Genomic DNA, 24552 nt, shown 5'->3' with positions numbered 1-24552 from the left:
ATTAATGGTAGGGAACTTGCAAGTGACCACGCCCACCACACTCTGCACTGTGACAGACAACTTAACTACAGTCTTAGGCACTGAGAGGACACATCTGTCGGCTGCACTGACTGAAGAGGACACATCTGCAGCTGCACTGACTGAAGAGGACACATCTGTCGGCTGCACTGACTGAAGAGGACACATCTGTCGGCTGCACTGACTGAGGACACATCTGCAGCTGCACTGACTGAGGACACATCTGCAGCTGCACTGACTGAGACGGTGAGAGGGAAGGAGGAAAAGAGGTTGGGAGGGTGGCTGGAGAGAAGACTCAGCAGTTAAAGCACTGGCTGCTTTTGCAGAAGACCAAGGTTCAGTCTGGCACCCACAAAGTTGATCACAACCATCAGTAACTCCAGTTTCATGGGTCTGACCTTGAGGCCTCTGTGGACACCACATACACATAGTACACAGAAATACATGCAGAGGAAATACTCACATGCATAAAGAAAGAAAATGATCAAACAATAGTCCCACTTAATAGATAAAAAAGTACTGGCTCGTTAATATTTCAGTTGTAGACATCACCATTAAGAAAAAATAAAATTACAAATAAATTTTTAAATTTTTATTGTGTTTATCACTATCAAAACACCCCAACCCAGAATAAAGTACAAAACAGTAGTGGCTGCCCCCTGGAATGGGTAGGTTGTGGTCATGGCTCACTGCCTGTGGGGGTCACGTGTAAATGTTGCTCTGAATCTCATTTGTTGTCATCAATTTCTTCAGTATTTCTGTGCTTTCAGGAATGTTCTGGAAAGAGAAAAAAGGCTGTCACCAAATACACCCAAAACCCCATACTCACAACAGAGGAGGATGGTACCAGGCACGAGCTGCCTTGCACCTTGTTCAAAGAAAAGGTAAACAGTCCAGTGGTTCAGAGCCCCCCCGCCCCCCAGGTTGGAAGGTTGCCCAGATCGACTGGGTATGTCTGTGGGGATCGTCCTGACTGGAGAGGTGTGGGAGAGCCCAGCTCACTGTGGCAACACTGTCCCCAGGGCAGGTGCTCTGGACGGCATAAGGAAGGCAGCTGAGCACGAGCCGTGTCTGCAAAGCTCCTGCCCCGACTTCCCTCTGCTGACCGTCAGTACGCCATCTCTCAGCCTCCACAGCCCTCCCACAGGGCTCGCATTCTCCGCACACTCCGCACACTGCCCACTTCTCACCAAAACATCACCTGACCCTCTCTCAGGTGCCTCACCTAAGGCTGTTCTTGTTCCCTCCAAGCGGGCCACCCTATGCGCTTCCCTATCTGTGGGGCTGCCCCAGGTGAGAACCCAAGGTAACTCCTGCATGCCATGCCCTAACTCAGGCCCACTGTATCGTATAAGCCATGCCCTAACTCAGGCCCACTGTGTCGTATAAACCATGCGCTAACTCAGGCCCACTGTGTCGTATAAACCATGCCCTAACTCAGGCCCACTGTATCGTATAAACCATGCGCTAACTCAGGCCCACTGTGTCGTATAAACCATGCCCTAACTCAGGCCCACTGTGTCGTATAAACCATGCGCTAACTCAGGCCCACTGTGTCGTATAAACCATGCGCTAACTCAGGCCCACGGTATCCTATAAACCATATGCTAACTCAGGCCCAGTGTATCCTATAAGCCATGCACTAACTCAGGTCCCCTGTATTTAGTCTTTATGATGATGGCTGAGGTCAGGGAGACAGATGGCTCGGCTGTAATGTCACAAGAACGTGAGGACCTGAGCTGAGATGCCCCAGAGCCACACTGACAGGCACCTGTAATAATCCCAGTGCTGAGAACGAGACAGGAAGTCTCCTGGGACCCACAGGCCAGTCAGCCTGTCCTAATCCAAAATTCCAGATCTCCCAGAACAAGGTAAAGAGCACTAGAGGGGGACACCTGCCGCTGACCCACACACACACACACACACACTGCCACACACACAGTGCCCCTCCACACACACCTCACACCCACACTGCCACACACACACACACACGGCCACACACACACAGTGCCTCTCCACACACACCTCACACCCACATTGCCACACACACACACAGTGCCCCTACACACACACACACACACACCTCACACACAGTGCCCCTCCACACACTAATTTTTTTTGTTTGTTTGTTTTTGTTTTTTTAGACACGGTTTCTCTGCAGCTCTGGAGCCTGTCCTGGAACTAGCTCTTGTAGACCAGGCTGGCCTCAAACTCACAGAGATCTGCCTGCCTCTGCCTCCTGCGTGCTGGGATTAAAGGCGTGCGCCACCACTGCCTGGCCACACCAATTTATGTTTTCAAAAAGAAAACAGTATTCAACAGGGCATGGTAGCACACATCTCTAACCCCAACCCTTGGAAGAGGACAGTCTGGGCAGTGGGGTGGAACATCAAGTCAGACAAGACATCCCAGAGCGGTCACTACCTGAAGGGCAGGCACTGGGAACGCTAAGAAGTGATTTAAACTAAATGTTCATTTCAAGTTGATATGACGAATGATTTTTAATCTCAAAACAAGTCTAGATGTTTACTGAGAACACCATCCACAGCTGAAACAAACAGCCATGCCTGCCCTCAGGGACACAGCCCTCAACTAAATGTGAAAAGGCAGCCAGCTGAATGCAGACCCAATGAAAGAGAAGCTAAATTTGAAACAACCTAAGAGCACTTACTGCTCCTGCAGAGGACCTGGGTTCATTTCCCAGCACCCAGACCAGTGACAATCTGCAACCTCAGCTCCAGGATCCAATGCACTCTGGCCTCCACAGGCACTTGCATGCCCGTGGTGCACATAACTCTTACAAGTACACACGTAAATAAAAAACAGTAAATCAATCTTTTAAGAAATAATTATAAATTTCCAAATAAATTGCAGGAACTTGCTATAGAATATTATTCTAGGATAAATTACATTGTTTATGCTGTGGAACATTTGTTTAAGGTGCAAAGATGTGTTGAATTCTTTTATGTTGCATTTGTTCTGTGAAGCTGTGTTACTTTACCTGTCTGAAACACCGGACTGGTCTAATAAAGAGCTAAACAGCCAGTAGCAAGGCAGAAGAAAGGATAGGTGGGGCTGGTAGGCAAAGAGAATAAAAAGGAGAAGTCAGGGAAGAAGGGACAAGAAAAGGGCCAGGCACACAGCCAGCCACAGAGTAAGAGCGAAAGCAAGATTACAGAAGAAAAGGAAAGGCCCAGAGGCAAAGGGTAGATGGATAATTTAAGGAAAGCTGGCTGGAAACAAGCCAAGTTGAGGCTGGGCACTTATAAGCAGAAATAAGATTCTGTGTGTGATTTATTAGGGAGCTGGGTGACAGGCCCCCAAGAGTAAAGAGTAAAAACAACCCACAATAGGAAGGTGTCAAGCAGTCCATCTCCATAAGCACACATAGGATGTGACTGCAGTACCAAAGCAGTCACCACATCACAGAACACCTGGGGCACAGGTAAGTGCTGCACGGGGAAGCTCCCACCTGCGGCTTAGGGTTTCAGTTGTCCTGCAGCACTTTCTGCAGCACTTCCTGTCATTCCCTTCCCCGTATCAGCGTGGCTATTAAGAAGGGGGGAGCACTGCAATCTTACCTTCACCAAGCACTTCAAGCCACTGGAAGAAAGTACAGGCTTAAAAGCTTCCACAGTGACAAGGTCCAACTTCATCACATCAGTGTAGCACAGATACAGAACTGCGGGGATTTTCCACACTTGGCAGTAGCTCAGAACTACAAACACAGAGGAAAAATGATTGTTTTCTATGACATGATTTTTAAGTGGGACACTTTTAAATAATAAAAGCTGCTTTGGAAAAGTCAACTTTCTGCCTCTTTTAATCAAGGCACTTACTGCCATGTTGATCCATTTATGGGTATCTTCTCTAAAATCAGTAATAATTCTTAATAATGTTCTGTAAATATTATCTTTATTTTGTATGTCCTGACATCCCATCATAACGTAAGAACAAATGTATCAGGATAACGGCCCCTTGAAGGAGGCATGCAACGTATAATGCATGCTGTTCTCATCCTAATAATTGTAACACAAAAGGGAAAGCATCTAACAAAGGCTACATACTATCAAATACTGATGTGGGGCCCCTCTGTATGCTCTGAATACCACTGGTGAATGAAGAAACTAGGGCAGGGTAGAGCTAGGCAGTGAAAACTAAACTGAATGCTGGGAGAAAGGAGGCGGAGTCAAGGAGAAGCCATGGAGCACTGGAGACAGACATGTCAGAACCTTGCCAGTAGGCCACAAGCCTCATGATAAAATATAATATACTGGAAATGGGTTAATACTAGATTTAAGAGCTAGCTAGCAATGCACTTAAGTGATTGGCCAAGCAGTGATTTTAAATAATATAGTTTCTGTGTGATTATTTCATGAGTCTGGGCCAGGAAAACAAAACAAGTGGCTTCCTACTACAAAATACGAACCACTGAAAACAAATGTCAACTTATCCTTACAAAATATGTGTGCCTAGCAGTATGATGGCTAATAGTGTCCACATGACAGGGTCTAGAATTACCCAGGAGACAAGCCTCTGGACCACAGCTCCAAAGGCTGACGTCTGGACCACATACAGAGGAGAGAGGGAGTCCAGCAAGAGTATTCACTTGTTCTACTTCCTGACAGCTGATGTATCATGGCCGCAGCTCCTGCTGCCACGCTTTCCCCACCACAATGGGATGTGCCCCCTTCCACTGTAAGCCACAGCAATCCTTCCTTCCATAAACCACTTCTGCTAGTGGCCATTTTGTCACAAGAGAAGTAACTCATATGTAAACAGCATGATAAAAACATTAAGAGTAACAACCAAGCCAGGCAGTGATGGCGCACACCTTTAAACCCAGCACGAGGGAGGCAGAGACAGGCAGATCTCTGAATTCCAGGACAGCCAGATCTACACAGAGAAACCTTGTCTCTAAAAACCAAATAAATAAATAAATTTAAAAGCCAAGCTTCAACATCCAAAACTTACTTTGATAATTAAAATTCCCAATTTTCACATACCAAAAATCTGTATCTAACATTGGGTTCCACTTTGAGATTGCAGAACCAAAACAGAAAAGAACCGTGGAAGCACAGAGCCAAGATTCTAAGCTGCTGTCCCAACCGCAATGCAGGGAAATCTAACATTAAGCTGAGTATCCCACATGCAAGTACCTTACACACGACTACAACTACTTCAGAGAGGTCGCTAGTAAGAGCAGAAGTCATCAGCACAGCCTGACAAAGGGCAAAGGCTGAGTGTTTAGCCCACCTGCTGCAGGCAGATCATGCACAATGTTCGGCTGTTCCAGCAGTGGGCAGCAGGCAGAATCTTTGAATTTCTGAGTTTTTAGGGCTCTCAGGAAAGGAGAAGGAAGGCTGCAGGTGGACTCTGAGGTTTTATACTCTGTGACGTGTCGGCATGTGAGAACTGTTACCTGCATGTTCTTCCTAGGTCGAGAGCCAAACACCTACGAGAACAGTGATGATGTTAGACCTCATATTTGCCGTAGTGACTCCCCCCAGCAGCAGTGGAGGAGACTGCAGAGCTGCCCTGCCTCTGAGTGAAAGCGGCACTGCCCAAGAGCCATGTGACGTAAACTGGTGCAAAGATCACAGGTCAGAACAATGATGGCCCTAGACGGCCACCCTGAATAAAGTCACAAGAGCAGACGCAACATCCCTTCCCTCACCGGCCACCGAGGACACCTAGGCAATGATTCTTATGGAATTCAGTTTTGGTTACTGCAGCTGTAGAATCTCAAATTCCCACTGCAGTGTGTGGGTCTGACAGGTCATCAAGAGTCCTTCTACTTTTTACTTAAATTCATGGCAAAACGAAAAAAAATAAATAAATAAAAACAGCTATTTTTAAAAAAGGATTTCTAAGATAGTATATTTGCCCAAATTTTCTTTTATTTGCCTGTTTGTTTTCCTCTATTTTTATCTGTCTGCCTACCTTATAAGTAGCCAAGGCTGGCCTCAAGCGCAAAGCCCCTCCTATGCTGACCTCCCAAAGCTGGCTTTACAAGAGCTGTGTTTAGATAAGCAATGCACTCCATGGCCTCATGGTCTTCAGTTGGCAATGCTGTTTGGGGAGGCTACAGAACATTCAGGAGGCGCAGCCTCAGGGGAAGTGTGTCACTGGGGCAAGCTTTGATGGTCTATGATTGGCCGCACATCGATCCACTGCAATCCTCCTGTGTGAGGATAAAAACGTGACAGCCAACCTCCTGCTCCTCCACCATGCCTCTCTACCACCACGTTTTTCACCATGAGAGACTTTATTTCTGAAAGTGTAAACCAAAATAAGCCATGTTCTCCTCCACTTTGATTTTTGTTGGTGTATATTTTCACACACACACAAAGTGACTAACAAGTGTGTGCTATCGTGTCTACCTTGTTTTAAAATCTTTATGAAATGAGAAAAAGGCTAGTGCCAATAACAGGAATGCCCAAAGTTTCCTATCAGGTACCATAAATGATTTACACTATTAATTTCACTACAAATTTTTGTAAACAAATACTAAAAACGCTACCTCTTGCAAACTTGTTATTGTGCATATCCATTTAAGAGAGAAAATCACACCAGCATAATTTAACTTCCTTCCTATGATAGTTTGGTCTGAACCCACAGTGCTCGACAGCTGTCGGGTTGTGTCAGTAGGAGGACCGTGCTGTCACTAACAGAGCAGTGTTCACAAAGAATATCCTAAGGAACACAACACTGTTAAAAGACTCTGCTTTAACCCTCAAATGGCAGCAGATGCCCATAATCTCAGTACTGAGGAGGTTAAAGCAGAAGAATTTTAGCTCAAGGTCAGACTAGGCTACTGGGCAAGAATCCAAGAACCTAAAAAAGCAAATAAAAAAAAAAAAAAAAAAGGAAGGAAAGAAAAGAAAAGAAAAGAAAAGAAAAGAAAAGAAAAGAAAAATGTTCAGAGCACTTGTTCTTGCCAAGGAAGCAGGTTTGGTTCCCAGGACCTAGACGGCAGCTCCAACCATTAGTGACTACAGTTCCAAGGGACCCAATGTCCCCTACTGACCTTGAAGGGCACCAGACATGCATATACATATAGTACATATATATGCATACAGGCAAAGCACTCATACACATAAACTATTTTTATTTAAAAGTGACTAATTTTATGTCACTTCAAGTCTAGAATATGGTCATTTTTTTCTATAGTACAAGAGTAGTATTTTTATATAACCAGCATCTGCACAATTTAAAAGTAAAATTAAACATTTTGATTTTCTATCCTAGAAAAAATATACCAAGTACCCTGAGTATACGCATATATAACCAAAGACTAGCATGCAGAGCTTTGCAAACAACCCTGTACATAATGCAGTTACTGATAACGTAATGAATGTCCAACTGCTTTAAAATAGGTACACACCAAAGTTCTTATTTCCAGTGAGTTTACTCTTAGCATCTATGTTCAAGTGCACAGGATGTTTTTAGAAGCGTCCTCCTCCCAGCACAGGTGGACTAAAACAGTAACTGCTGAAGGTTCCGGGTCACCAGTTACCATCTATGCTGCACACTATCCACACGTAAATATGTACAATTTGCTTCTATTGAAAATAAGTATATGCCAATGTAGTAACATTTGCACTGTGTGACTATGGACAGGGAGAGTATTCCTAACCCAAATCCAAAGCCTTTCGCCTGCGTAATGACAAGCCAAGCGGAGAATCTCATACCATGAAACTTCACTTCACAAATTTAAAATGTAAAACCATAACTTGTGTTTAAACTTGAGTCTTATCCCCAAGACATTGTCATATTGTACATGCAAATATTTCAAAACTTTAAAAAAATACAAAACACTTCTGGTTTCAAACATTCTTGAGAAGGCATATTCAATATGCAATCAATGTACAACTGCCCAAATTACAGTTTTTCTCTGAAGTCCTTGAGTTCAATTTTCCAAAATGAGGACTTTTTTTGTTTTTGTTTTTCAAGACAAGGTTTCTCTGTAGCTCTGGAGCCTATCCTGGAACTCGCTCAGTAGACCAGGCTGGTCTTGAACTCAGAGATCTGCCTGCTTCTGCCTCCAGAGTGCTGGGATTCAAGGCGTGTGCCACCACTGCCCCCAAAATAAGGACTTATAACCACACCTAATGCTAATACAGATGTGGTACTGGGGAGTGTGGTGGCGACTGGTGGCCACTCAAGGCACTGGGCAACTGCAGTCTTACTCAAGGATCGACAGCCCTGAGTACACTGCCGGGTACCTTGCAGGCTGCTCTTTTGCTTGTCTGGTTTTGGTTTGGTTTGGTTTTTTGGGACAGGGTTTCTCTCTGTAGCCTTGGCTGAACTGGAACTCACTCTGTAGATCAGGCTGGCCTTGAACTCACAGAGATCTGCTTGTTTCTGCTTCCCACATGCTGGAATTAAAGGTATGTGCCACCATTGCCCAATGTAGACTGTTCATTTAAAAATAAATAAACACTCCGTGCTGGTTAGTCTTGTTCCCACTTGACATACAAGTGAGTCGTCTGAAAGGAGGGAACCTCAGTTGAGTGTAAGATCTGGTTGTAGAGCATTTCCTTAAATACTGACTGATGGGGAGGGCCCAGCCCACTGTGGTTAGTGCCATCCCTGGGCTGATGATCCTAGGATCTTCAGGAAAGCAGCCTGAGCAAGCCATGGGGAGCAAGACAGTAAGCAGCTCCCCTCTGTGACCTCTGCATTAGCTCCAGCCTCCAGGTTCCTGCCCTGTTTGAGTTCCTGTCCTGACTGTGATGTATATGGAAGTGTAAGCCAGGTAAACCTCCCCAAGATGTTTCATCGCTGCAACAGACACTCTAAGACATACTCCATTAACAACTCCTACACTGTTTTCTTAGGGAAACAAACTCTTTCTCATCTAATATTTGGCTGAAAAGTCTAAGAGACAACCATGCCCTTGAGCCCACACACCCAACTAACCAGCCAGGGCTTTCTTCCTCTTACCTTCTCCAGCCACTGGAACTGTTGATCCTCAGCAATGTAGCAACTACACTGACAAAGGAAAACCTGGAAAGGGAATTTCAAGTGTTCTCAAGTGAAAGTAGACACATCCAGCCCTGTCATCAATGAGCACCACGTAAATAGCAGTACCTCACACTGCTCTATGGAGCTCAGAGTCTGCAGGTCATTAGCAGGATGTCCTTGAGAGAGACTGTGGTGCTCCCCTCCTCCTCTTTTACCTTCTGGCCTTGTACTCAGTGTGCTGCTCCTGTACGATCCCGCCACAGAGTACCAGACCTCCCCACCCAGCAGGACTAAAAGCAAAGGGTCTGCACCAATCAACCTCTTCTCTATGTAAGCTGAGTATTCTAGGCATTCACTCAGCAACAGAGGACAACACGGCAATTTACCCAGAGTCAGGCCTACAATCCAGTTAGACCACTAGAAATCACACGACACAAGCACACACTGGCTAAGACAGCCCTGGATCTCATGCACAAACGACTATGCTTTGAGACTACTGAGTGGAGGTCCACATACCGAGGGGTCTGATTTCAGCTGATAGAACACACAGAAAGCATCTGTAGGGGACAGATGGACAGTGTCCGTTGTTCTGCACCATTCGTTCCAGAGCTCAGCACAGCCAACTTCTTTCCACACTCCTGAATTCATAACAAACGATGACAAAAATGCTGTGGGGGAAAAATGTTCACATGAACTGGTATCTGGCTATGCAAACTGCATTTCCTACTCGTTACCCCAGAATTTAGAGCTGAAATAATCATTCAGAGCCATCTGAGTGGGGAGTGGAGAGACGGATCAGATCAAGTACTGCACCTGTCAAGCGTCTGCCTGGTTCCCAGCACCCACCTCTGGGGACACACAACTGTCTATAAGTCCAGCTCTAGGGGATCTGATGCCTTCCCCTAGCCTGTACTCTTACAGACATATATACATAATTGAATTTCTTTTGAAAACCTCTTAAAAAACATTTAAAGACTGTCTAATTCAGTGGTTCTCAACCTTCATAATGCTGCAACCCTTTAATACAACCGGTTCTTCGTGTTATAGTGACACCCCAACATAAAATTATTTCTTTGCTACTTCATAAGTGTATTTTTTGCTACTGCTATGAATTATAATGCAATATCTGATATGCAACCCGGTGAAAGGGTTGTTTGACCCCTAAAGGGAGTGTGATCTACAAGTTGAGAACCACTGGTCTAATTGGTCCATTTTAAAGAAAAGAAAAATTGAGGCTAAGGAATGAAATCCTACGTCTTCCAGACATGACAACCAGGAACAGGAAAGACAGCATTGTGCACAGACTCTATGCCAGTCTCACAACCTAACACCGTTCTAATACATTTGGGCCTCAAAAAACCGGGCAGTAGTGATGCACACCTTTAATCCCAGAACTCGGGAGGCAGAGGCAGGCTGAGAGTTTAAGACCAGCCTGGTCTACAGAGAGAGTTCCAGGTCAGCCAGGGATAAACAGAGAAATCCGTCTCAAAAAACAAAAATAAATAAATAAATGGATAATTAAAACTTAGGCCAGCAGACCTTTACATAAGGGTGAACAGCTACCCACTGCTTACTTACACTTCTAAGTACAATGGCTACCTTACAAAGGCAAGGTCTCTTAACTATAGCTCACAAAGCCATTGAAAATATAAAGGTCTCCACGTGTACTGATATACAACGCTGTTGCATCTAAACTCACATTGCTCTACTGTGAATCTACCAGGTCAATAAATGCATTCAAAGACCTTAGAACTGAAGTGCTCCAAAGTGTCTGCAATTATTGATAGACCACTGGACACCCCCTCAGACTGGAAAATGGGGCCTTGAACTCTAATTCTGAAGCTAAGCATACTTCCCTCATTTTTTTATGTTTATTACAAAGATGGAAGGAGCAGGCAATCTACTTTACTTGAAATACATTACTGTGACTGTTTACGACAGGGCTTCAGGTAGCCCAGGTTGGCCTTGAAACTTTTTCATGCTCCTCTCTACTGCCTCCGCCTCCTGAGCACTCAGACTGCATCATGCCCAGTTTATATGCTGCTGGGCACTGAACTCACTTTACCATCTGAGCCGCATGCCCAGCACCTGCTGTGACTTTTTATTTTTCATTTTTTTTAATTTTTTGACTTTTCGAGACAGGGTTTCTCTGTTTAACAGTCCTAGCTGTCCTGGAACTCACTTTGTAGACCAGGCTAGACTAGAGCTCAAAGCGATCTGCCAGGCTGGAGAGATGGCTCAGAGGTTAAGAGCACTGGCTGTTTTTCCAGAGGTCCTGCATTCAATTCCTAGAAACCACATGGTGGCTCACAACTCTCTATGATGAGATCTGATGCCCTCTACTGGCAGAACACAGTATACATAGTAAATAAATCTTTTTAAATAAATAAATAAATAAATAAATAAATAAATAAATAAATAAATAAATAGCAATCCACCTGCCTCAGCTGCCCAAGTGCTGGGATTAAAGGTGTGCGCCACCACCACCGCCCAGCATGTCGTGACCTTTCTAAGGTATCAGCACGTGGAGTTTATGCTGCCCTCCCACTCCATTCTTTCAACAGCATGTCTGTCTTGGTGCTGGCACTTACCTGTTGCATTACTTCCTACTGCGATTATGAACTTGGAGCAGGGATGCTTTTCTAGCAGTGCAACCTCCAGAGATGTTTTTGTCTGTCTTTGGAGAAGCCGCACCTCCCTAACAAGAGACAAGAGTAAAGTCAGCAAGTATTTCACGCTGTGAGAGACGAGTGACAGGGGAGGGTGATAAACAGAAGAAATGATATTCTATATAGAGATGGAGGGAGGGAGGAGAGACAGATGAGAAACAGAAGGCCGCAGACATATTATTTATGGAGACAGGTGACAGGCAGGTGTCGCATACACATATAAACATGTGTGGATGGGTGATAGAAGATACAGGCGGATGGATGTGTGGGAGATGCATAGATGGATGGATATACGGTCTTAGATGAGAGTGTCCTTACAAATGAGAAAGGTACACGCTGTCCTTTTATAAAATACATACTACAGTCTTAAAGGAAGAGCAGACTCAATCAGCGGGTAAAACTACTGCAAACTTCATACTGTCCCTGTGACACAGCCATGCCAACATCCCTAAGAGCCAGAGACCCCAAAAAGACTAAAAGCAGGTCAAACACTCCTGCCAGCAAAACGTCCAGACATTTAGTTGTGGCAATGCAGATGAGGAGTGAACACGGTAAATGGCTGCATGGGAACACCGTCGGACAAATCAGGGCTCACGGGAGTGAAAAATGAGAAAATGAACTGTCGAAAGGGTTGGAAGTTGGTGCAAGCCGCTGGAAAATAGAATATCTGGAAAAACTAGGTGAGTTTGACTGTGGCCTGGTATGATGTTGAAAATTTGTGATTCGCATACTTAGGGTTGGGAAGGTCCTAAGTTGACAACACATGCATGACGACCCAAGTTCTGATCCCTGGACCCACCTAAAAACACAATGGTTCTGGGGAAACGAGAGACTCCCTAGGGATTGGGGTCCAGCCAGTGCAGAATAACAGTGAGCTCTGCGTTCAATGAGTCACGTCCCAGGAAGAAGGTGGAAAGAGCCACAGGACACCCAACTTCAACCTCTGGCCCCAAACACACACACAAAATAGATGTGTAGTAATAAAAACAGCATGCTTCAGGGAGGCAGCGGGAGAGCCGTGACTGGAGCTGCATAGGAGACCTGGCGTCTGTGTGCTTAAATACAGAGCTTCCCGCTGACACACGGTGTGACCTCAAGCGTTGGGTGGAAGGAGGGAGTCGGTGTCCCGCGTGACGCTAGCCCGCCCGGCGGAGTGGGCCTCCCCGGAGCCTGACCTCTTCCGCGCCAGCTGCCGCCGGACCTCCCGGTCCTCCGGCGTGTCCCGCCTGCTCTGCTCCTCTTCCTCCTCCTCCTCCTCAGTCCCAGCTCGGCACGGCGCCTTCACCACCTCACCGAAGAACGTGGCCGCCATGGCCACTCAGCACCGCGCCGCCCGACGGCGCCTGCGCGCCTGGCCACGCCCTCTACAGTCACGCCCCCGCCTCGCTTCCGGGCAGGGCCACGCCCCCGGCCCTGGAGCTTCCGGTGCGCTGCGCGGTCCGCCCCCGAGCTAGTAGGAGCGGAAGCCGACTCGGAAGGCCTCCAGTCCGGCGGGCCCGACAGTCCCAGCGCCGCCCTCGGCTTCCCTCGGCTCCAAAGCCACGGCCCACCTGGGAAGACCCACTCGCTGGAGGAAACGGCGCCCGCGAACGGAGGGCAGACCGCTTCAGGGATGGTGGCAGTTTTAAAGAATATACAATGTTTTCTATTTTAATGACCTTTCATTGACAAGCAAAATGTGTAATTCTGGTTTGTGTGCTGGAAGACAAGACGCTCCGCCGAACAGTGCTCCCACATAGACAACCGTGAGGGGAAAGGACTTTCCCTCAGTGAGAAATAAACACATTGTAAATTTACATGCAAGGAAAACGAGGGAGGGGTAATTGCCTGCATTGCCTACCCAGCCTTTGGGTAAATACTTGGAAACCAGAGGGACCTTTTTAAAACAATCAAAATTCTCAGGAAGTTGCTTAAAACCTCTCACAGTGTAGAAAAACAATACTCAAAGTTACTGCAAAAAAAAAAAATAGCGTGTCAATTTTAACATATAACTTTATGTATAGCTATAGCTCACAAACGATTCCCTCTCTGGTGTCTGAAGATTCGAAGACTCCAGGGTTAGCGCAGAAGTGAACTACTGAATAAAAAGTAAACGGGTAACGGCGCACGGCTCATTGTATTTTCTTAAGCTATTATTTCGCCAGTGAGATATTCAGTTTCTCGATCACATCACGAAGATCACAGAAATCTGAAACATGATTGTAAGCCGTAGAGAAGTGGGGGCTTCTCGGCCATGCTTTCAATTCTGCACAAAGCTGCTCACCTAGCACCATTCCCAAACGTCTAGATTTAAAGAGTAAAGCATGTGTTTCAATTTCCGGGCTTCGTTTCTAACCCTCCTTCAAACCATTTTTTAAATATTAATACCTCTGACATAACTCCCCACCCTAGGAGAGAACCAATGTCCTGATATCTGACTTCAAGGGCTCAACGTGCACTTCCAAGACTAGGGTTTCCTTTATTCGAGTATTTAAGTTGCTAAGCTGGTAACAAAAACAACTGCACTTGACTCTGAAGTTCAGCCTGGCCTTACTCCCTAATTTCTTTCCGATAATAGAAAAAGTTGGGCAGACTGAAGCTCATACTTTTGAATCAGTTTATGACAGATACAAAGGAATCCTTCCAACCATGTGTGCATGGCTCTCTTAACAGCTGACAAGCACCAACTAGCACCTGCTCTGTGGAGTCAGGGAAGGATTCTTTTGAGAAAGTGCATTTTGATGAGCTAAATATTGCGAGGGGGTTTATCAGCACCTGAGCGAGGCAGAAAGTCCACTAAAGAGGCAGATCCTTTCACAGAGCTGTTGGCCAAGCAGGTAAGTCAAGTCTTTTTGTAAAAGCTCTAGTGCTGTGGCACTTTGGGGTGTCTGTTATCAGCTAGGGATTGGGTCTCATAACTACTACTCTTGCAGTCATGACAAGTCAAATAAATCTAAAGGGACAGCACAGCCTGGCAGGAATATGACAACAGAGTGGCAGACTGTAGAAAAGGCAGGCAGGCATCTAGAGAACTTGGCAAGACCCAGAAAACGATAGCCTTTTGGTCACGTACTGCTATCAAGCCGGCTTGGCCTGAATGTTTGCCCACATCACCAACCATTTTCTGGCCTCCACAGGCACTACATGCACATGGTACAACTCTCTCTGTCTCTGTCTCGTGCACGCGCGATAGGAGGCATCCATGTACTGGGAATGAGAAGTAGAAGCCTTATTCTGTCTACGAGACAGACCTCAAAGCTTTGCTTTCTCCAACACCCACAAACTCATCCAATAGGAGAGGGACACTTCCCTCAGCGCTACTTCCTCATGTAACTGCAGTTGCCTTCACTAGGTCCCATACAACTCCAGAAGCATGCTTCAATCAGACTCTGTGGAAAGGAAGTGCCTTGAAATTTTTAGCAGAGGAGGACTTTCTTAGAAATTGAAAAATTATAAGCGGGTGTCTCACAATCAATACCAAATCCAAAGTGAACACCAAATCCATGCTGGGCAATTGCTAGGACATAGATATGCTATGAAAGTGCAATATAGCCAAATTAAGGGGACATGCACCCTCTTGAGAATTTTACTAGTATCAGTCAACTAACTACACCCGTCTGCACACTAAGAGAATAAGACAGCTGCTTCACTCCCAGGCATGTGTTAGATAAAACCCCATCACTACTAAAAATCTCTTCATCAGAAAATGACCTAGTTGGAGCATTTAGTTCTTCTACGGTGTGATGGAAGAGCCTACGCAGTTTGTGAACAGAAAGTACAAACTCTTAAAGATGTTTTAATTTTTATTTCCAATCCAAAAAGGGAAAAGCTAGTATTCTGCAGAAAAGCATTTAAAAACACCTTTTAAAGTAGATTTGCACTTCAAATACTTATGCCCTAAGTAGGGTAAAGTCCAGAAAATGAAGTCCCAAGTTTAAAGGTGAGCAAACGGCAAGTCCACAGAAGGCAACACGAGGAAGGCAAATGGCTGCGTGGGAACTCTTCAACTATCGCTGGGCACGCAGGTGAGTAGCAAGTGTCTGAAACTTCATGGGGAAAGGCGCTTGCTGCACAACCCTGGCGTTAGATCTAAGCTCCATCTGTGCAGCCCATGCACCAGTGGGAGAGTGAACCTGCTCAGCAAACTACCCTCTGACCTCCACACAGCAGGACATGTGTTCCCACACACACACACTGTACACACAACACGGAGCCTTCCTGACCTCCAGAGTGGCATGTACACACACACACACACAATGTACACACACAAAAGTCATCCTGACCCTAACACATCATGGCACATACACACCCACACATTATAGATACAAATACAACAAAAAATTTAAAAAAATACAAAATTATGTGCGATTACCAGCTGCACGTGTTAGGCTGCCACCTGATCCACAGTGCGTCGGTACCAATGGATCAATGCCTCTGTCTGTCCCTGGTGGTCTGCCGCACTAACATTCAGGACCACCTCAGAGTACCATGAGACATTACTTCCTCCTCCATCTCTGTCAGCAGTTTAAGCTCACATTTGTAGTGCCTCCCCTTATGACTGCTGACCCAAAGACCTGTGTTCTACAATGGTCTGTGGTGAGAAGCAATGGACAGGGACAGAGCTGTTCTGGCGTAAACGTTACTCCCAGTCTCCACAATGCTAGGTGTGGAGAAATATTCTGACTTCTCTTCCTAAATTCAAAGTAAAAGTCATTACTGTGGAAGCATTCGAAAATGTTCATCTGGCCAGCATCTCTTAGTTCAAGTATTTAAATCAAATCTGACAATATATCCAACCTAAAATGGTATGTTCCTGGTATTACTGGTGGCTGTGTGTGAACACTGAATCCAGTCAGCACCCTACAGTTAGTCGTAAACTTTAACCAGAACCCACAACAGTTGCAGACTGTCTGCACTTCCTTCCACCCTTCCAGAAACATCCTGAAAACTGCCATCCCTCTAGATGAAATATCTCTATATAAAGTGTCCATCCTGTGATTAGGTTCCACTTCCTGTTCTGCGGGAAGGCGGCAATGGTGCAGTGGTATCTTCTGCTGCAGGACGAGAGGCGGCCTGAAACAACTGAGCTCATTCAGCAGTCCAGTGGTCATCCAGTGACCAACTTGGCTTTTCTAAGTTAGTTCATTATTACAGGGCTGTGCCTCCTTTGAAAACTGGTATCATCAAGATGAAAAGTTGGTGGCTGTTCTTTCAGAAACTTCTCAGCATTACAAACTACGGGTCTGGAGGATCAAGTGTCAGAGATAAAGGACTGACACTCGTGAAAAGCACAAGTCACTTCGGGTCCCTTGCTCACTAGCAGCACTGCAGGCCATTGCTCTGTCTGCAGGGGTGGGACCACTGACAGAGGTCAGGGTTCTGCAGGGGTGGGGCCACTGACAGAGGTCAGGGTTCTGCAGGGGTGGGGCCACTGACAGAGGTCAGGGTTCTGCAGGGGTGGACCACTGACAGAGGCCAGGGAAGCGCCCTGAGTGCTGAAAGACCTTTAGCTTGCTCCTAGTGTAGCAGTCACATTTCCAGTGACTTTAGTTTGTGAAAATGTTTAATCTCAGTCTACCGTGACCAAGGCCCGAGGTGCATCCCATGAACTGTTTTGTTGTTGTTTTTAATATGTGGGAGAAAATTTAAAGATATGCCATTGGAACTTCAACCACATAACAAGCCCACATGACGACTGTAGGAGTACTGCAGATGAAGCATAACACAAAATCCAATTTTATACTTAGAAATTATACTTAGAATTACACGATTTATACTTAGAAATTAAAAATACTTTCAACTTTTCCAACACTGATGAAAACAGAAGTCCAAACTACTAGGGGATGGAGGTAGGGCAGTCTGCAACTGATCCTGCTAAAATCAGGATGGTTAATGTTGCCACTTCTGGGCCAATTCGGACGCTATGATAAACTTGATCCCAGCCCTGTGGAAAGACAAAGGCACATGGATGTCTGTGTTCCGGGCTGGTCAACACCACACATTCTCTTGAAACAACCATGTCTCAGAAAATAAAGGCCTGGAAAAAAAGCTGAGCACTCAGGAGCCACTAGAAATGATTCCCAGAACATATGGGGTCATTCACAACCCTCTGTAGTAACTCTAGTCCCCGGGATCACAATTCCCAGAACACACGGGGTCGCTCACAGCCCTCTGTAGTAACTCTAGTCCCCGGGGATCTGATACCCACTCTTTTCTGGTCTCTGTGGGCAGGGCAAAACACATACATCTAAAAAAAAAATGAAAATTTAAAATATAAAAAGTGAAGGCCTTAATAATACACTTGTCTTTAACACAAGTAGTGTAGCAAGCACACATTAGAATTCAGTGGAGTCTATCAAGTCTTGCCACACTATTTACACACGGATGACAGGAATCAAGATGCTGGGACTCTGACCAAAAAATTCACAAGAAGACACTGATTAAGGAGGTAATTTTCCTAGCAATGTGGTAGTATACTAGACACAAGCTTTGCAGATAATACAGAAATTGTTTAAAGCGAACAAAAAGACCCCAACTCTTTAATTTTGAAAATTCCCAGGTATCCTCAGGGACACTTAAAAATAACTCTAGAATGTTAAAATATAAGAAAAGACAACACAGCCTCCAGCACTAATTCTCCAGGAATGACAACAGAAACAACAGGGAGGACTCATAATCACTAACCGAATTAGAGCACACACCGCTTCATCCCCTGAATTAACAAATTTGGGTTGGACCACGTGTTACAAAGCACTGGGAGGCCAGATTTAACAGGATCCCGTGCCGACTGGTGTCTTCTGCTTCTTTACTACTTCCTGCTCTCCACAGCCAAAGGTGAGGGTCAGCAGATGGCAGGCTTTGCAAGGCTCCTGCACACTCCTGCACACTAGAGGGACTATGAGAAAAACTCAAGGATTTGGTTAAAACTGTAAGGTATCTGAAACACATTGGCTTAATGCTGATGAAAGAATGGAGCTGGTTACTTCAACCATTAAAGGAGAAGACCATCTTGAGACTGAACGTTGCTAGCATAATCAATACAATGGACTGAAGAGGAAAACAAAAAACAATCACGTTTCTTTAATGTTTTGCATTCTATTGATTCACAAACCTCATAAGTCTTTTTTTCAGTTGACACAATCAACTTCAACCTGTAGAAGAGACTAAGACCCAATTCAATTTTTTTTTCCATACAGTACAGTGATTTAGAGGAAACTACCACAGAAACTGGGAGCGTAGTGTGAGCCCATCACTACCCTAAGGCATCAAGGGGGGCAAAGGTTTAGCGACACACCTTACTGTCTGGGCAGCGTGCTCTTCTGGTGGTATGGCTGGACCTGTGTATAACCTTTCTGCACTGCTCTCCCAGGGTGTGAAGTGCTTTTTAAAAACATGTTGTATTCAAATCCAACTTCCCCTTAGGTGCAGCCTCATTACACAGAAGAAGCCTTTGTGTGTGACCCCTTAGAGCTAGCCACAGCTGCTGTACCATAGTTCCCAGGGTCACACTAACCTCAGGCATTATTTGATCAGAAGTTTTCCATTTTAAAAAAATAAAAACAATGACCACCCTAGGATTACCTGATAATGGGACACATTTTCTTTATTCATAAATTACCACACATTGTCAGGACACCTTTTGAAAATAGATATTGAGGGGAATCCTTTTAAATCTTAATATGCTTGGAAATATTAAAATTTCAAAAGAAGTAAAAATCAAACCTAAATACTTCAAAAAATCATAAATGAATAAAATCATAGACTTTGGACATACAAAACTCGAGTGGGGAGAAGTCTACTTTTCCATATACACCACTAATACTTCAAGGGCAGCAGAAGCTGGAGCACTTGTCTCTGGACCAGTTCACATTCACCTTGTAACGCTCCCAAAAAGACCAACTGATCCTCAACATTAAAGTACATCTGTGCATTAAATCCCTGCGCATTTAAACACCTAGTGCTCAATGTAAACATTTTAACTATTATTTATTAATCATCCTTAATCCTTAATGGTACTTAGGAGTGTGTCACATATTCAAATTTCATGTTAGAAATAGCACCATAACCAAAAAGAAAAAATGAAAAACCCCACAAAAATACTTCCTCCAAACCCCTCATCTTGACTTCACAAGTTGAGAGTCACTGTCAATCCCACCCAAGGTCACCAGAGTCACTTCTGTTCTCTGATGAACCCAAAATACTGCTTCTACACAACTGGACCAAAAAGAAAGGGGGAGGGGGAGTTTTAGAAAGGACTGCAGACTAATTAATTATCAGTTAAAACTTAGTCTAAGACTGAGAACCATTCTGCACATGAAACCCAAACTCACTCATGAGTGCACTTCATATTTATTTATGGATTTTTGGTGCCTTTTTGCAGATAATGGTAAACATGGAGCTAAAATCCTGAGGGACGTAACAGGAATCAAACGTATTTCTGGTCAATAGCCAAAGACGACTGGACCTTCCATCTACTCTATGGTAAGCATCTAACCTCCCATGTGTGGTTGGGGAGATCACTACCCTGAGAAACAGCACCTACCAACCACCACTGGAAACTCCTGCATGGGAACAGAGGAGTGCTACCTGCCAAACGGAATTGTGACACCAAAGAACATCAGATGCTTTTCCTGATCTGCCTGCCACCTCAGGAAAAGAGGAGGAAAAGGGGGCAGTTTACGTATGAAAGCAAACACAACTATGGTCAAAAATCACTCGAAGGTGTGTAAACCACATATCCCTATCACGCACGGAAACTCAAGGGAAACCTACAGGGAAGAGCTACCTACAGTAGACCAAAAATAATCAACTCAACAAAGAAATGAACCTGGCTCAAAAATAAGTGTACTCTAGTATTCAGGGTGATGTGATGTTCACTTCAAATAATTTCAAAATCACTGTGCCTCAAACATGACTTTCTTACATTAGAGGTCCCAGCAAAGGATGCTGACGATGCACGTGGCAGCAGTAAGTTCAAGGATGGAGAAGGACATAGGTAGGATTCACAATTGTACTCTGAACTCTACAGTTCTGACAGAGGAAAATCTACACAGAACTGAAATACCATTAGCCCTGCCCTCTTATTAAAGAACACTTTCCCTAAATCTAAGGCACACAAACTTCTCTACTTCAGAGTAAGATTATGGAAGAGCAAGAATTTGGTAAATCCTAATGGAAAGTAAATCTTGAACAAAAAAAAAAAAAACAAGGAACAATTTGTCAGTGAACAATCTAAAAGAAAATATTCTAACTATTCTCTCAACCTAGACCTTTAAATTATGCACTCCAAACATGTAAAATCATTTACCAACACTTTATAAATTCAAGTTTATAAACATTAAAGTCATCAGGTTTTCCTTAAAAAGATAAGAGTAAGACCCAACAAGCATTTGGGAAAAAGTGGAAGCCATGTTAATAAAGATGACCAGATGTGGGTAAATGTACCCTACTCAAGTCTCCAGGGAAAATGATTTAAAAAAAAAAAAATAGTAAAAAAAAAAAGTAAAAAAAAAAGGGGGGGGGAGGTGCCTTGCCTACTAATCATGGTTACACTCACCATGATTATAATGTCAGTATGCACATAATATTTATCAAGATTCTGTAAACATAGGTCACGAGGATTTTTCTCCTACTTTAACTACATGGCAGGGGTTTAGAAACTACCACTTCTGGACAAATTCAGAAAATAACTGCGTGACACTGCTGTTACAAAGTAATGCTCACTGGTTTGGGTAACCAAGTTGTCTAGTGTTTAACATGTCTTGAACTCTTGCTGTCTGTATTCAATACTGTCAAAGTAGATCTGCCCCCAAAATGAAGCATATTTTGGCACCTGTGCTGAATGCTGCTTCAAAAACCAGCAAGTGCAAATAAAAATAACAGTCATGATTTAGTCACATTCACAAACTTCTCATAGAAAAATATAAATATATTCCCTGAATTGTAAGCCAGCTTTCACAATACATTCCAGTCGCTGTGAGCACGCTGGCTCTCACGGTCACAAGGTGCAGTCACTGAGCTCCAATGCGTTTTCTATGCTTCTGTCATCTTCCCCATCATGGTATCTCACCGTTCTCCTACCCTGATTTCTCGTTTTTATTTTTGAGCGCCGAACAACTCTTTTAGCTTTTGCATAGTCCAAATCCTCCCAGTCGTTGTCATCCACACTCAACCGGGGACATTTACTCTGTCTTTGATGTCGTGAAGTCTTAGACGGGTTAGAGGGAGGGGTTTTACCTTTTCTAACCACTTTTGCTTTTCCTTTCCTTTTCTCCTTCCTCGGGGTTTTTGTGTTATCAGTACACTCGGCATCAGATTCAGTCGCTGACCCCAAATCTGATGACTTAGGGCTGGTGCCAGGTACACACGCTGAAGTCTCCATCTGTCCAGGCGTGTCCACACTGTCTAGCTCAGAACGCAGTCTCCTCTTCCCTCCAACCTCTGCCGACGCCTGCAGACTGTGAGTCACTTGTGCTGTCCTATCGAAAGGGGCTTTTCCATATGTCCTGAGCCTTCTGCCATTCCACCTCCGTAACCCATAATTCAGGTCTTCTTCAAAGTTATTCTCTGTGGTAGCTTTTTGGGCCAAAACTGACTCAGAAGGCAAGCTAATCTCACTATCTGGGGTGTGGCTTTTGGGGTCTTCCTGAGAAGGTCCAGCAGAAGAGCTTCGAGTTTTAGGAGGCATTCTTATGTCCACAGTGTCCATACGCCTGTCCTGTATGCTTTCTGTATGCTCAAAACTGGAAGCCCCTTCAGAATCCAAGTCTGCATTTACAGACTCACTGGCATTTTTTCTACTACCTTGGGATTCAGACTTGGGGAGGTTGCTACCACAGGCACGTTGTGCCTCTGGCACTTCACAGTGTGCATGTGTCTCACCACCACTCAGTATCTTCTTTGCTGGGGTACAAGCCAATCGGATGGGCTTTTTCCTTCTCCTTCTGCCTCGAGTACACACCCTTTCTAAGGTGACATTTTCTGCATCACTTGTGAGCTTGGTTTTATCAGCAGCCACACTAGCACTTCGAGTAATCCTGGGTGACTTCTTCATAACCTGGAGATTGCTTTCCGAGTCACTGGAACAGACCCTTTTCTGGGAAATTTTCCTGCTTTGTCCATTCTCTTGAGACAGAGAATCTAAAAATGAAAAAGTATTTTTTTAATCTTTGATATGAGTAACTATTTCTAAAGTAATCAAACGCTTAACATAAGACAATTTAAATGCTGAATTCTTACTAACAGTCAGGTTACGTTAGATGGTCCCAACTCCTGACACTGCCTGAGTGCAGCAGAGCCCAGCAGAGGACAACGTGAAGAGGGTCAACAAGACTGTTGCACCAGCTGCCATCATTACTAACACTGAACCAATCCCATGCTTCTCTTTCTCAAGCAGTCACTACCACGTTCCTGTCTCTAATACAATGCCAATATTCAAAGTAAAATCTTTAACAGAATAGTTAAAGCCAAGACTAAATGTTCAGTGACTAACAGTGATTGTGCATAGCGTGACAACAGAAAGGTGAACAAAGAACCAGCACACAATCAGAAAAAACAGCTAATAAAAAGAAATCTAGAAGAGGGGAAACAGTCTTTTACCCAATAGAAAGAGGAGGAAGGGATAAATTAGTGAAAGGGTGAGTATCTAGAATTACCATTCATAACGCTGTGCAATTTATCTTTCGCTGTGCCAACATCAGAATCCACTTCAGTCTCAGACCCAGGACCCGAGAGACCTTGCGGCACAGAAACAGCTTCACTCTTCAAGGCCTCAGGGACTGGGTCTCCTTCCACCGTGCAAAGTCTCTTGCTCTCTCGTCCTTGTTCTTCACAATCTTCTGAATCGCTCAAGACAGTGGCCTTCTTAAATAAATTCTTGCATAATTTACTGCTTCCAGGTTCAGAGTCAACTTCCTCAGAGATGTTCTCTGTCCCAAGTTTCTGCCCAGATGTTGAAGGGGCAGCAGTGCTGCTGAGCCCATCATCTGACTCGTGACATCTGGAGTCCTCCTCAGAAGACTCTATTGGAAGGAACTTTGTTTTGCCTGTTGCTGGAGTGTGGGATGTGCAGCCGTTCGCGTGCCAGTTCTTCCGGGCCACTGTCAAGTCACTGTCTGAGTCACTGACACTGTCCTGGGCAGAGTGAGGACCAGACAGCAGCCGTGCTTGGCTCTGGTCTTTCAGTTCTTCCGTCTCTGACTTAAGATCATCAGAATTGTGTAGTAACTTTCTCCTAGCTGCAGCCGAGGCATTGCGATGTGGCAGCTTACGGCCAGAGCAGAGGCTCTCAGAGCTCGAGTCTTCTTCCGCATCACTCATTAACTTTATCTTGTTGGCAGCAACAGCAGCACACTTCCGGAGGATTTTCCGGGGCTTTCCAGCCTTGCCCTTCAGGTCTTCATCTGTCTCCGTGGAGTTGTTATCAGAATCACTTAGGTAGGCTCTCTTCCGAGTGGCTTTTCTGCCACATCCATTTTCTAAAGAAACAGAACCTGAAAATAAAGTGATGGGGTTAGGGAACTGTTTCCTTATTCTGGACAGTCATACTACACAGACACATAGGTCACGCTGGCCGCTTTCCTAATGCCGTGTCTTGGTTTCCTAAGGTGACACTAGAAACACTAAGTTTTCAAATGTTTCTACAAGATTGACTGAATCATGTTGATGACTTACTTTCCTTTCCAAATTAAAATTAAACACATCTAGATGAGTTCAGTTACGCCAATCAACACTGATTAGTTACTGACCAGCTTTTCTCTGAGCGGCTCGTGTTCTCGTCACCCTGAGATTGTTGCTTCTCAAGAAGCCACTGCGCAGGGAGCTCTCTGCAGCTCTGGGGCTCTCTTTGCTTTCCTCAGAACTAGGTGAAGATGAAGAGGTAGCTATGAAATCTTCCATTTCACTTTCTAAAACAAAA

General features: G+C 44.7%; 2 protein-coding genes across 3 annotated transcripts in view; both read right to left on the bottom strand.

The window, feature by feature from the left end:
• Positions 1 to 603: 603 nt before the first annotated feature.
• Positions 604 to 13009, bottom strand: Psmg1 (proteasome assembly chaperone 1). Of its 2 annotated transcripts, none has more exons than XM_057764850.1 (7): positions 12833 to 13009; positions 11580 to 11686; positions 9505 to 9656; positions 8968 to 9030; positions 5275 to 5473; positions 3600 to 3736; positions 604 to 795 (listed from the first exon to the last, which is right to left on the bottom strand). In XM_057764850.1, exons 1-7 carry the CDS (start codon positions 12967 to 12969, stop codon positions 721 to 723), a joined length of 870 nt encoding a protein of 289 aa, XP_057620833.1. In that variant the 5' UTR covers positions 12970 to 13009; the 3' UTR covers positions 604 to 720. The 2 variants fall into 2 exon arrangements, with proteins under 2 accessions (XP_057620833.1, XP_057620834.1); XM_057764851.1 differs by lacking the exon at positions 12833 to 13009 and adding an exon at positions 12457 to 12759.
• Positions 13010 to 15450: 2441 nt separating this feature from the next.
• Positions 15451 to 24552, bottom strand: part of Brwd1 (bromodomain and WD repeat domain containing 1) — an 84128-nt gene continuing 75026 nt past the window's right edge. The window contains exons 39-41 of the mRNA XM_057766191.1: positions 24383 to 24541; positions 23291 to 24127; positions 15451 to 22775 (exon numbers count right to left, since the gene is read on the bottom strand). Coding sequence (XP_057622174.1) covers positions 21634 to 22775; positions 23291 to 24127; positions 24383 to 24541 — 2138 coding nt within the window. The 3' untranslated portion in view covers positions 15451 to 21633. The remainder of the gene's footprint in view (positions 22776 to 23290; positions 24128 to 24382; positions 24542 to 24552) is intronic.

The sequence above is a fragment of the Chionomys nivalis genome, chromosome 3 (genome assembly GCF_950005125.1).
Source record: "Chionomys nivalis chromosome 3, mChiNiv1.1, whole genome shotgun sequence".
Classification (NCBI taxonomy): Eukaryota; Metazoa; Chordata; class Mammalia; order Rodentia; family Cricetidae; genus Chionomys; species Chionomys nivalis.
The sequence above is the reverse complement of the archived record's forward strand: the minus strand, read 5'-3'. Positions and strand labels throughout refer to the sequence as shown.

Excerpts from the sequence above, each read along its gene's own strand:
- Psmg1 (XM_057764850.1), bottom strand. The coding sequence starts at position 12,969 with ATGGCGGCCACGTTCTTCGGTGAGGTGGTGAAGGCGCCGTGCCGAGCT. Across the intron at positions 9,031-9,504 it reads AGCTGAAATCAGACCCCTCG|GTTTTCCTTTGTCAGTGTAG; the intron begins GTATGTGGACCT and ends TTCCCTTTCCAG. Across the intron at positions 3,737-5,274 it reads GCATGATCTGCCTGCAGCAG|TTCTGAGCTACTGCCAAGTG; the intron begins GTGGGCTAAACA and ends CTGTGTTTGTAG.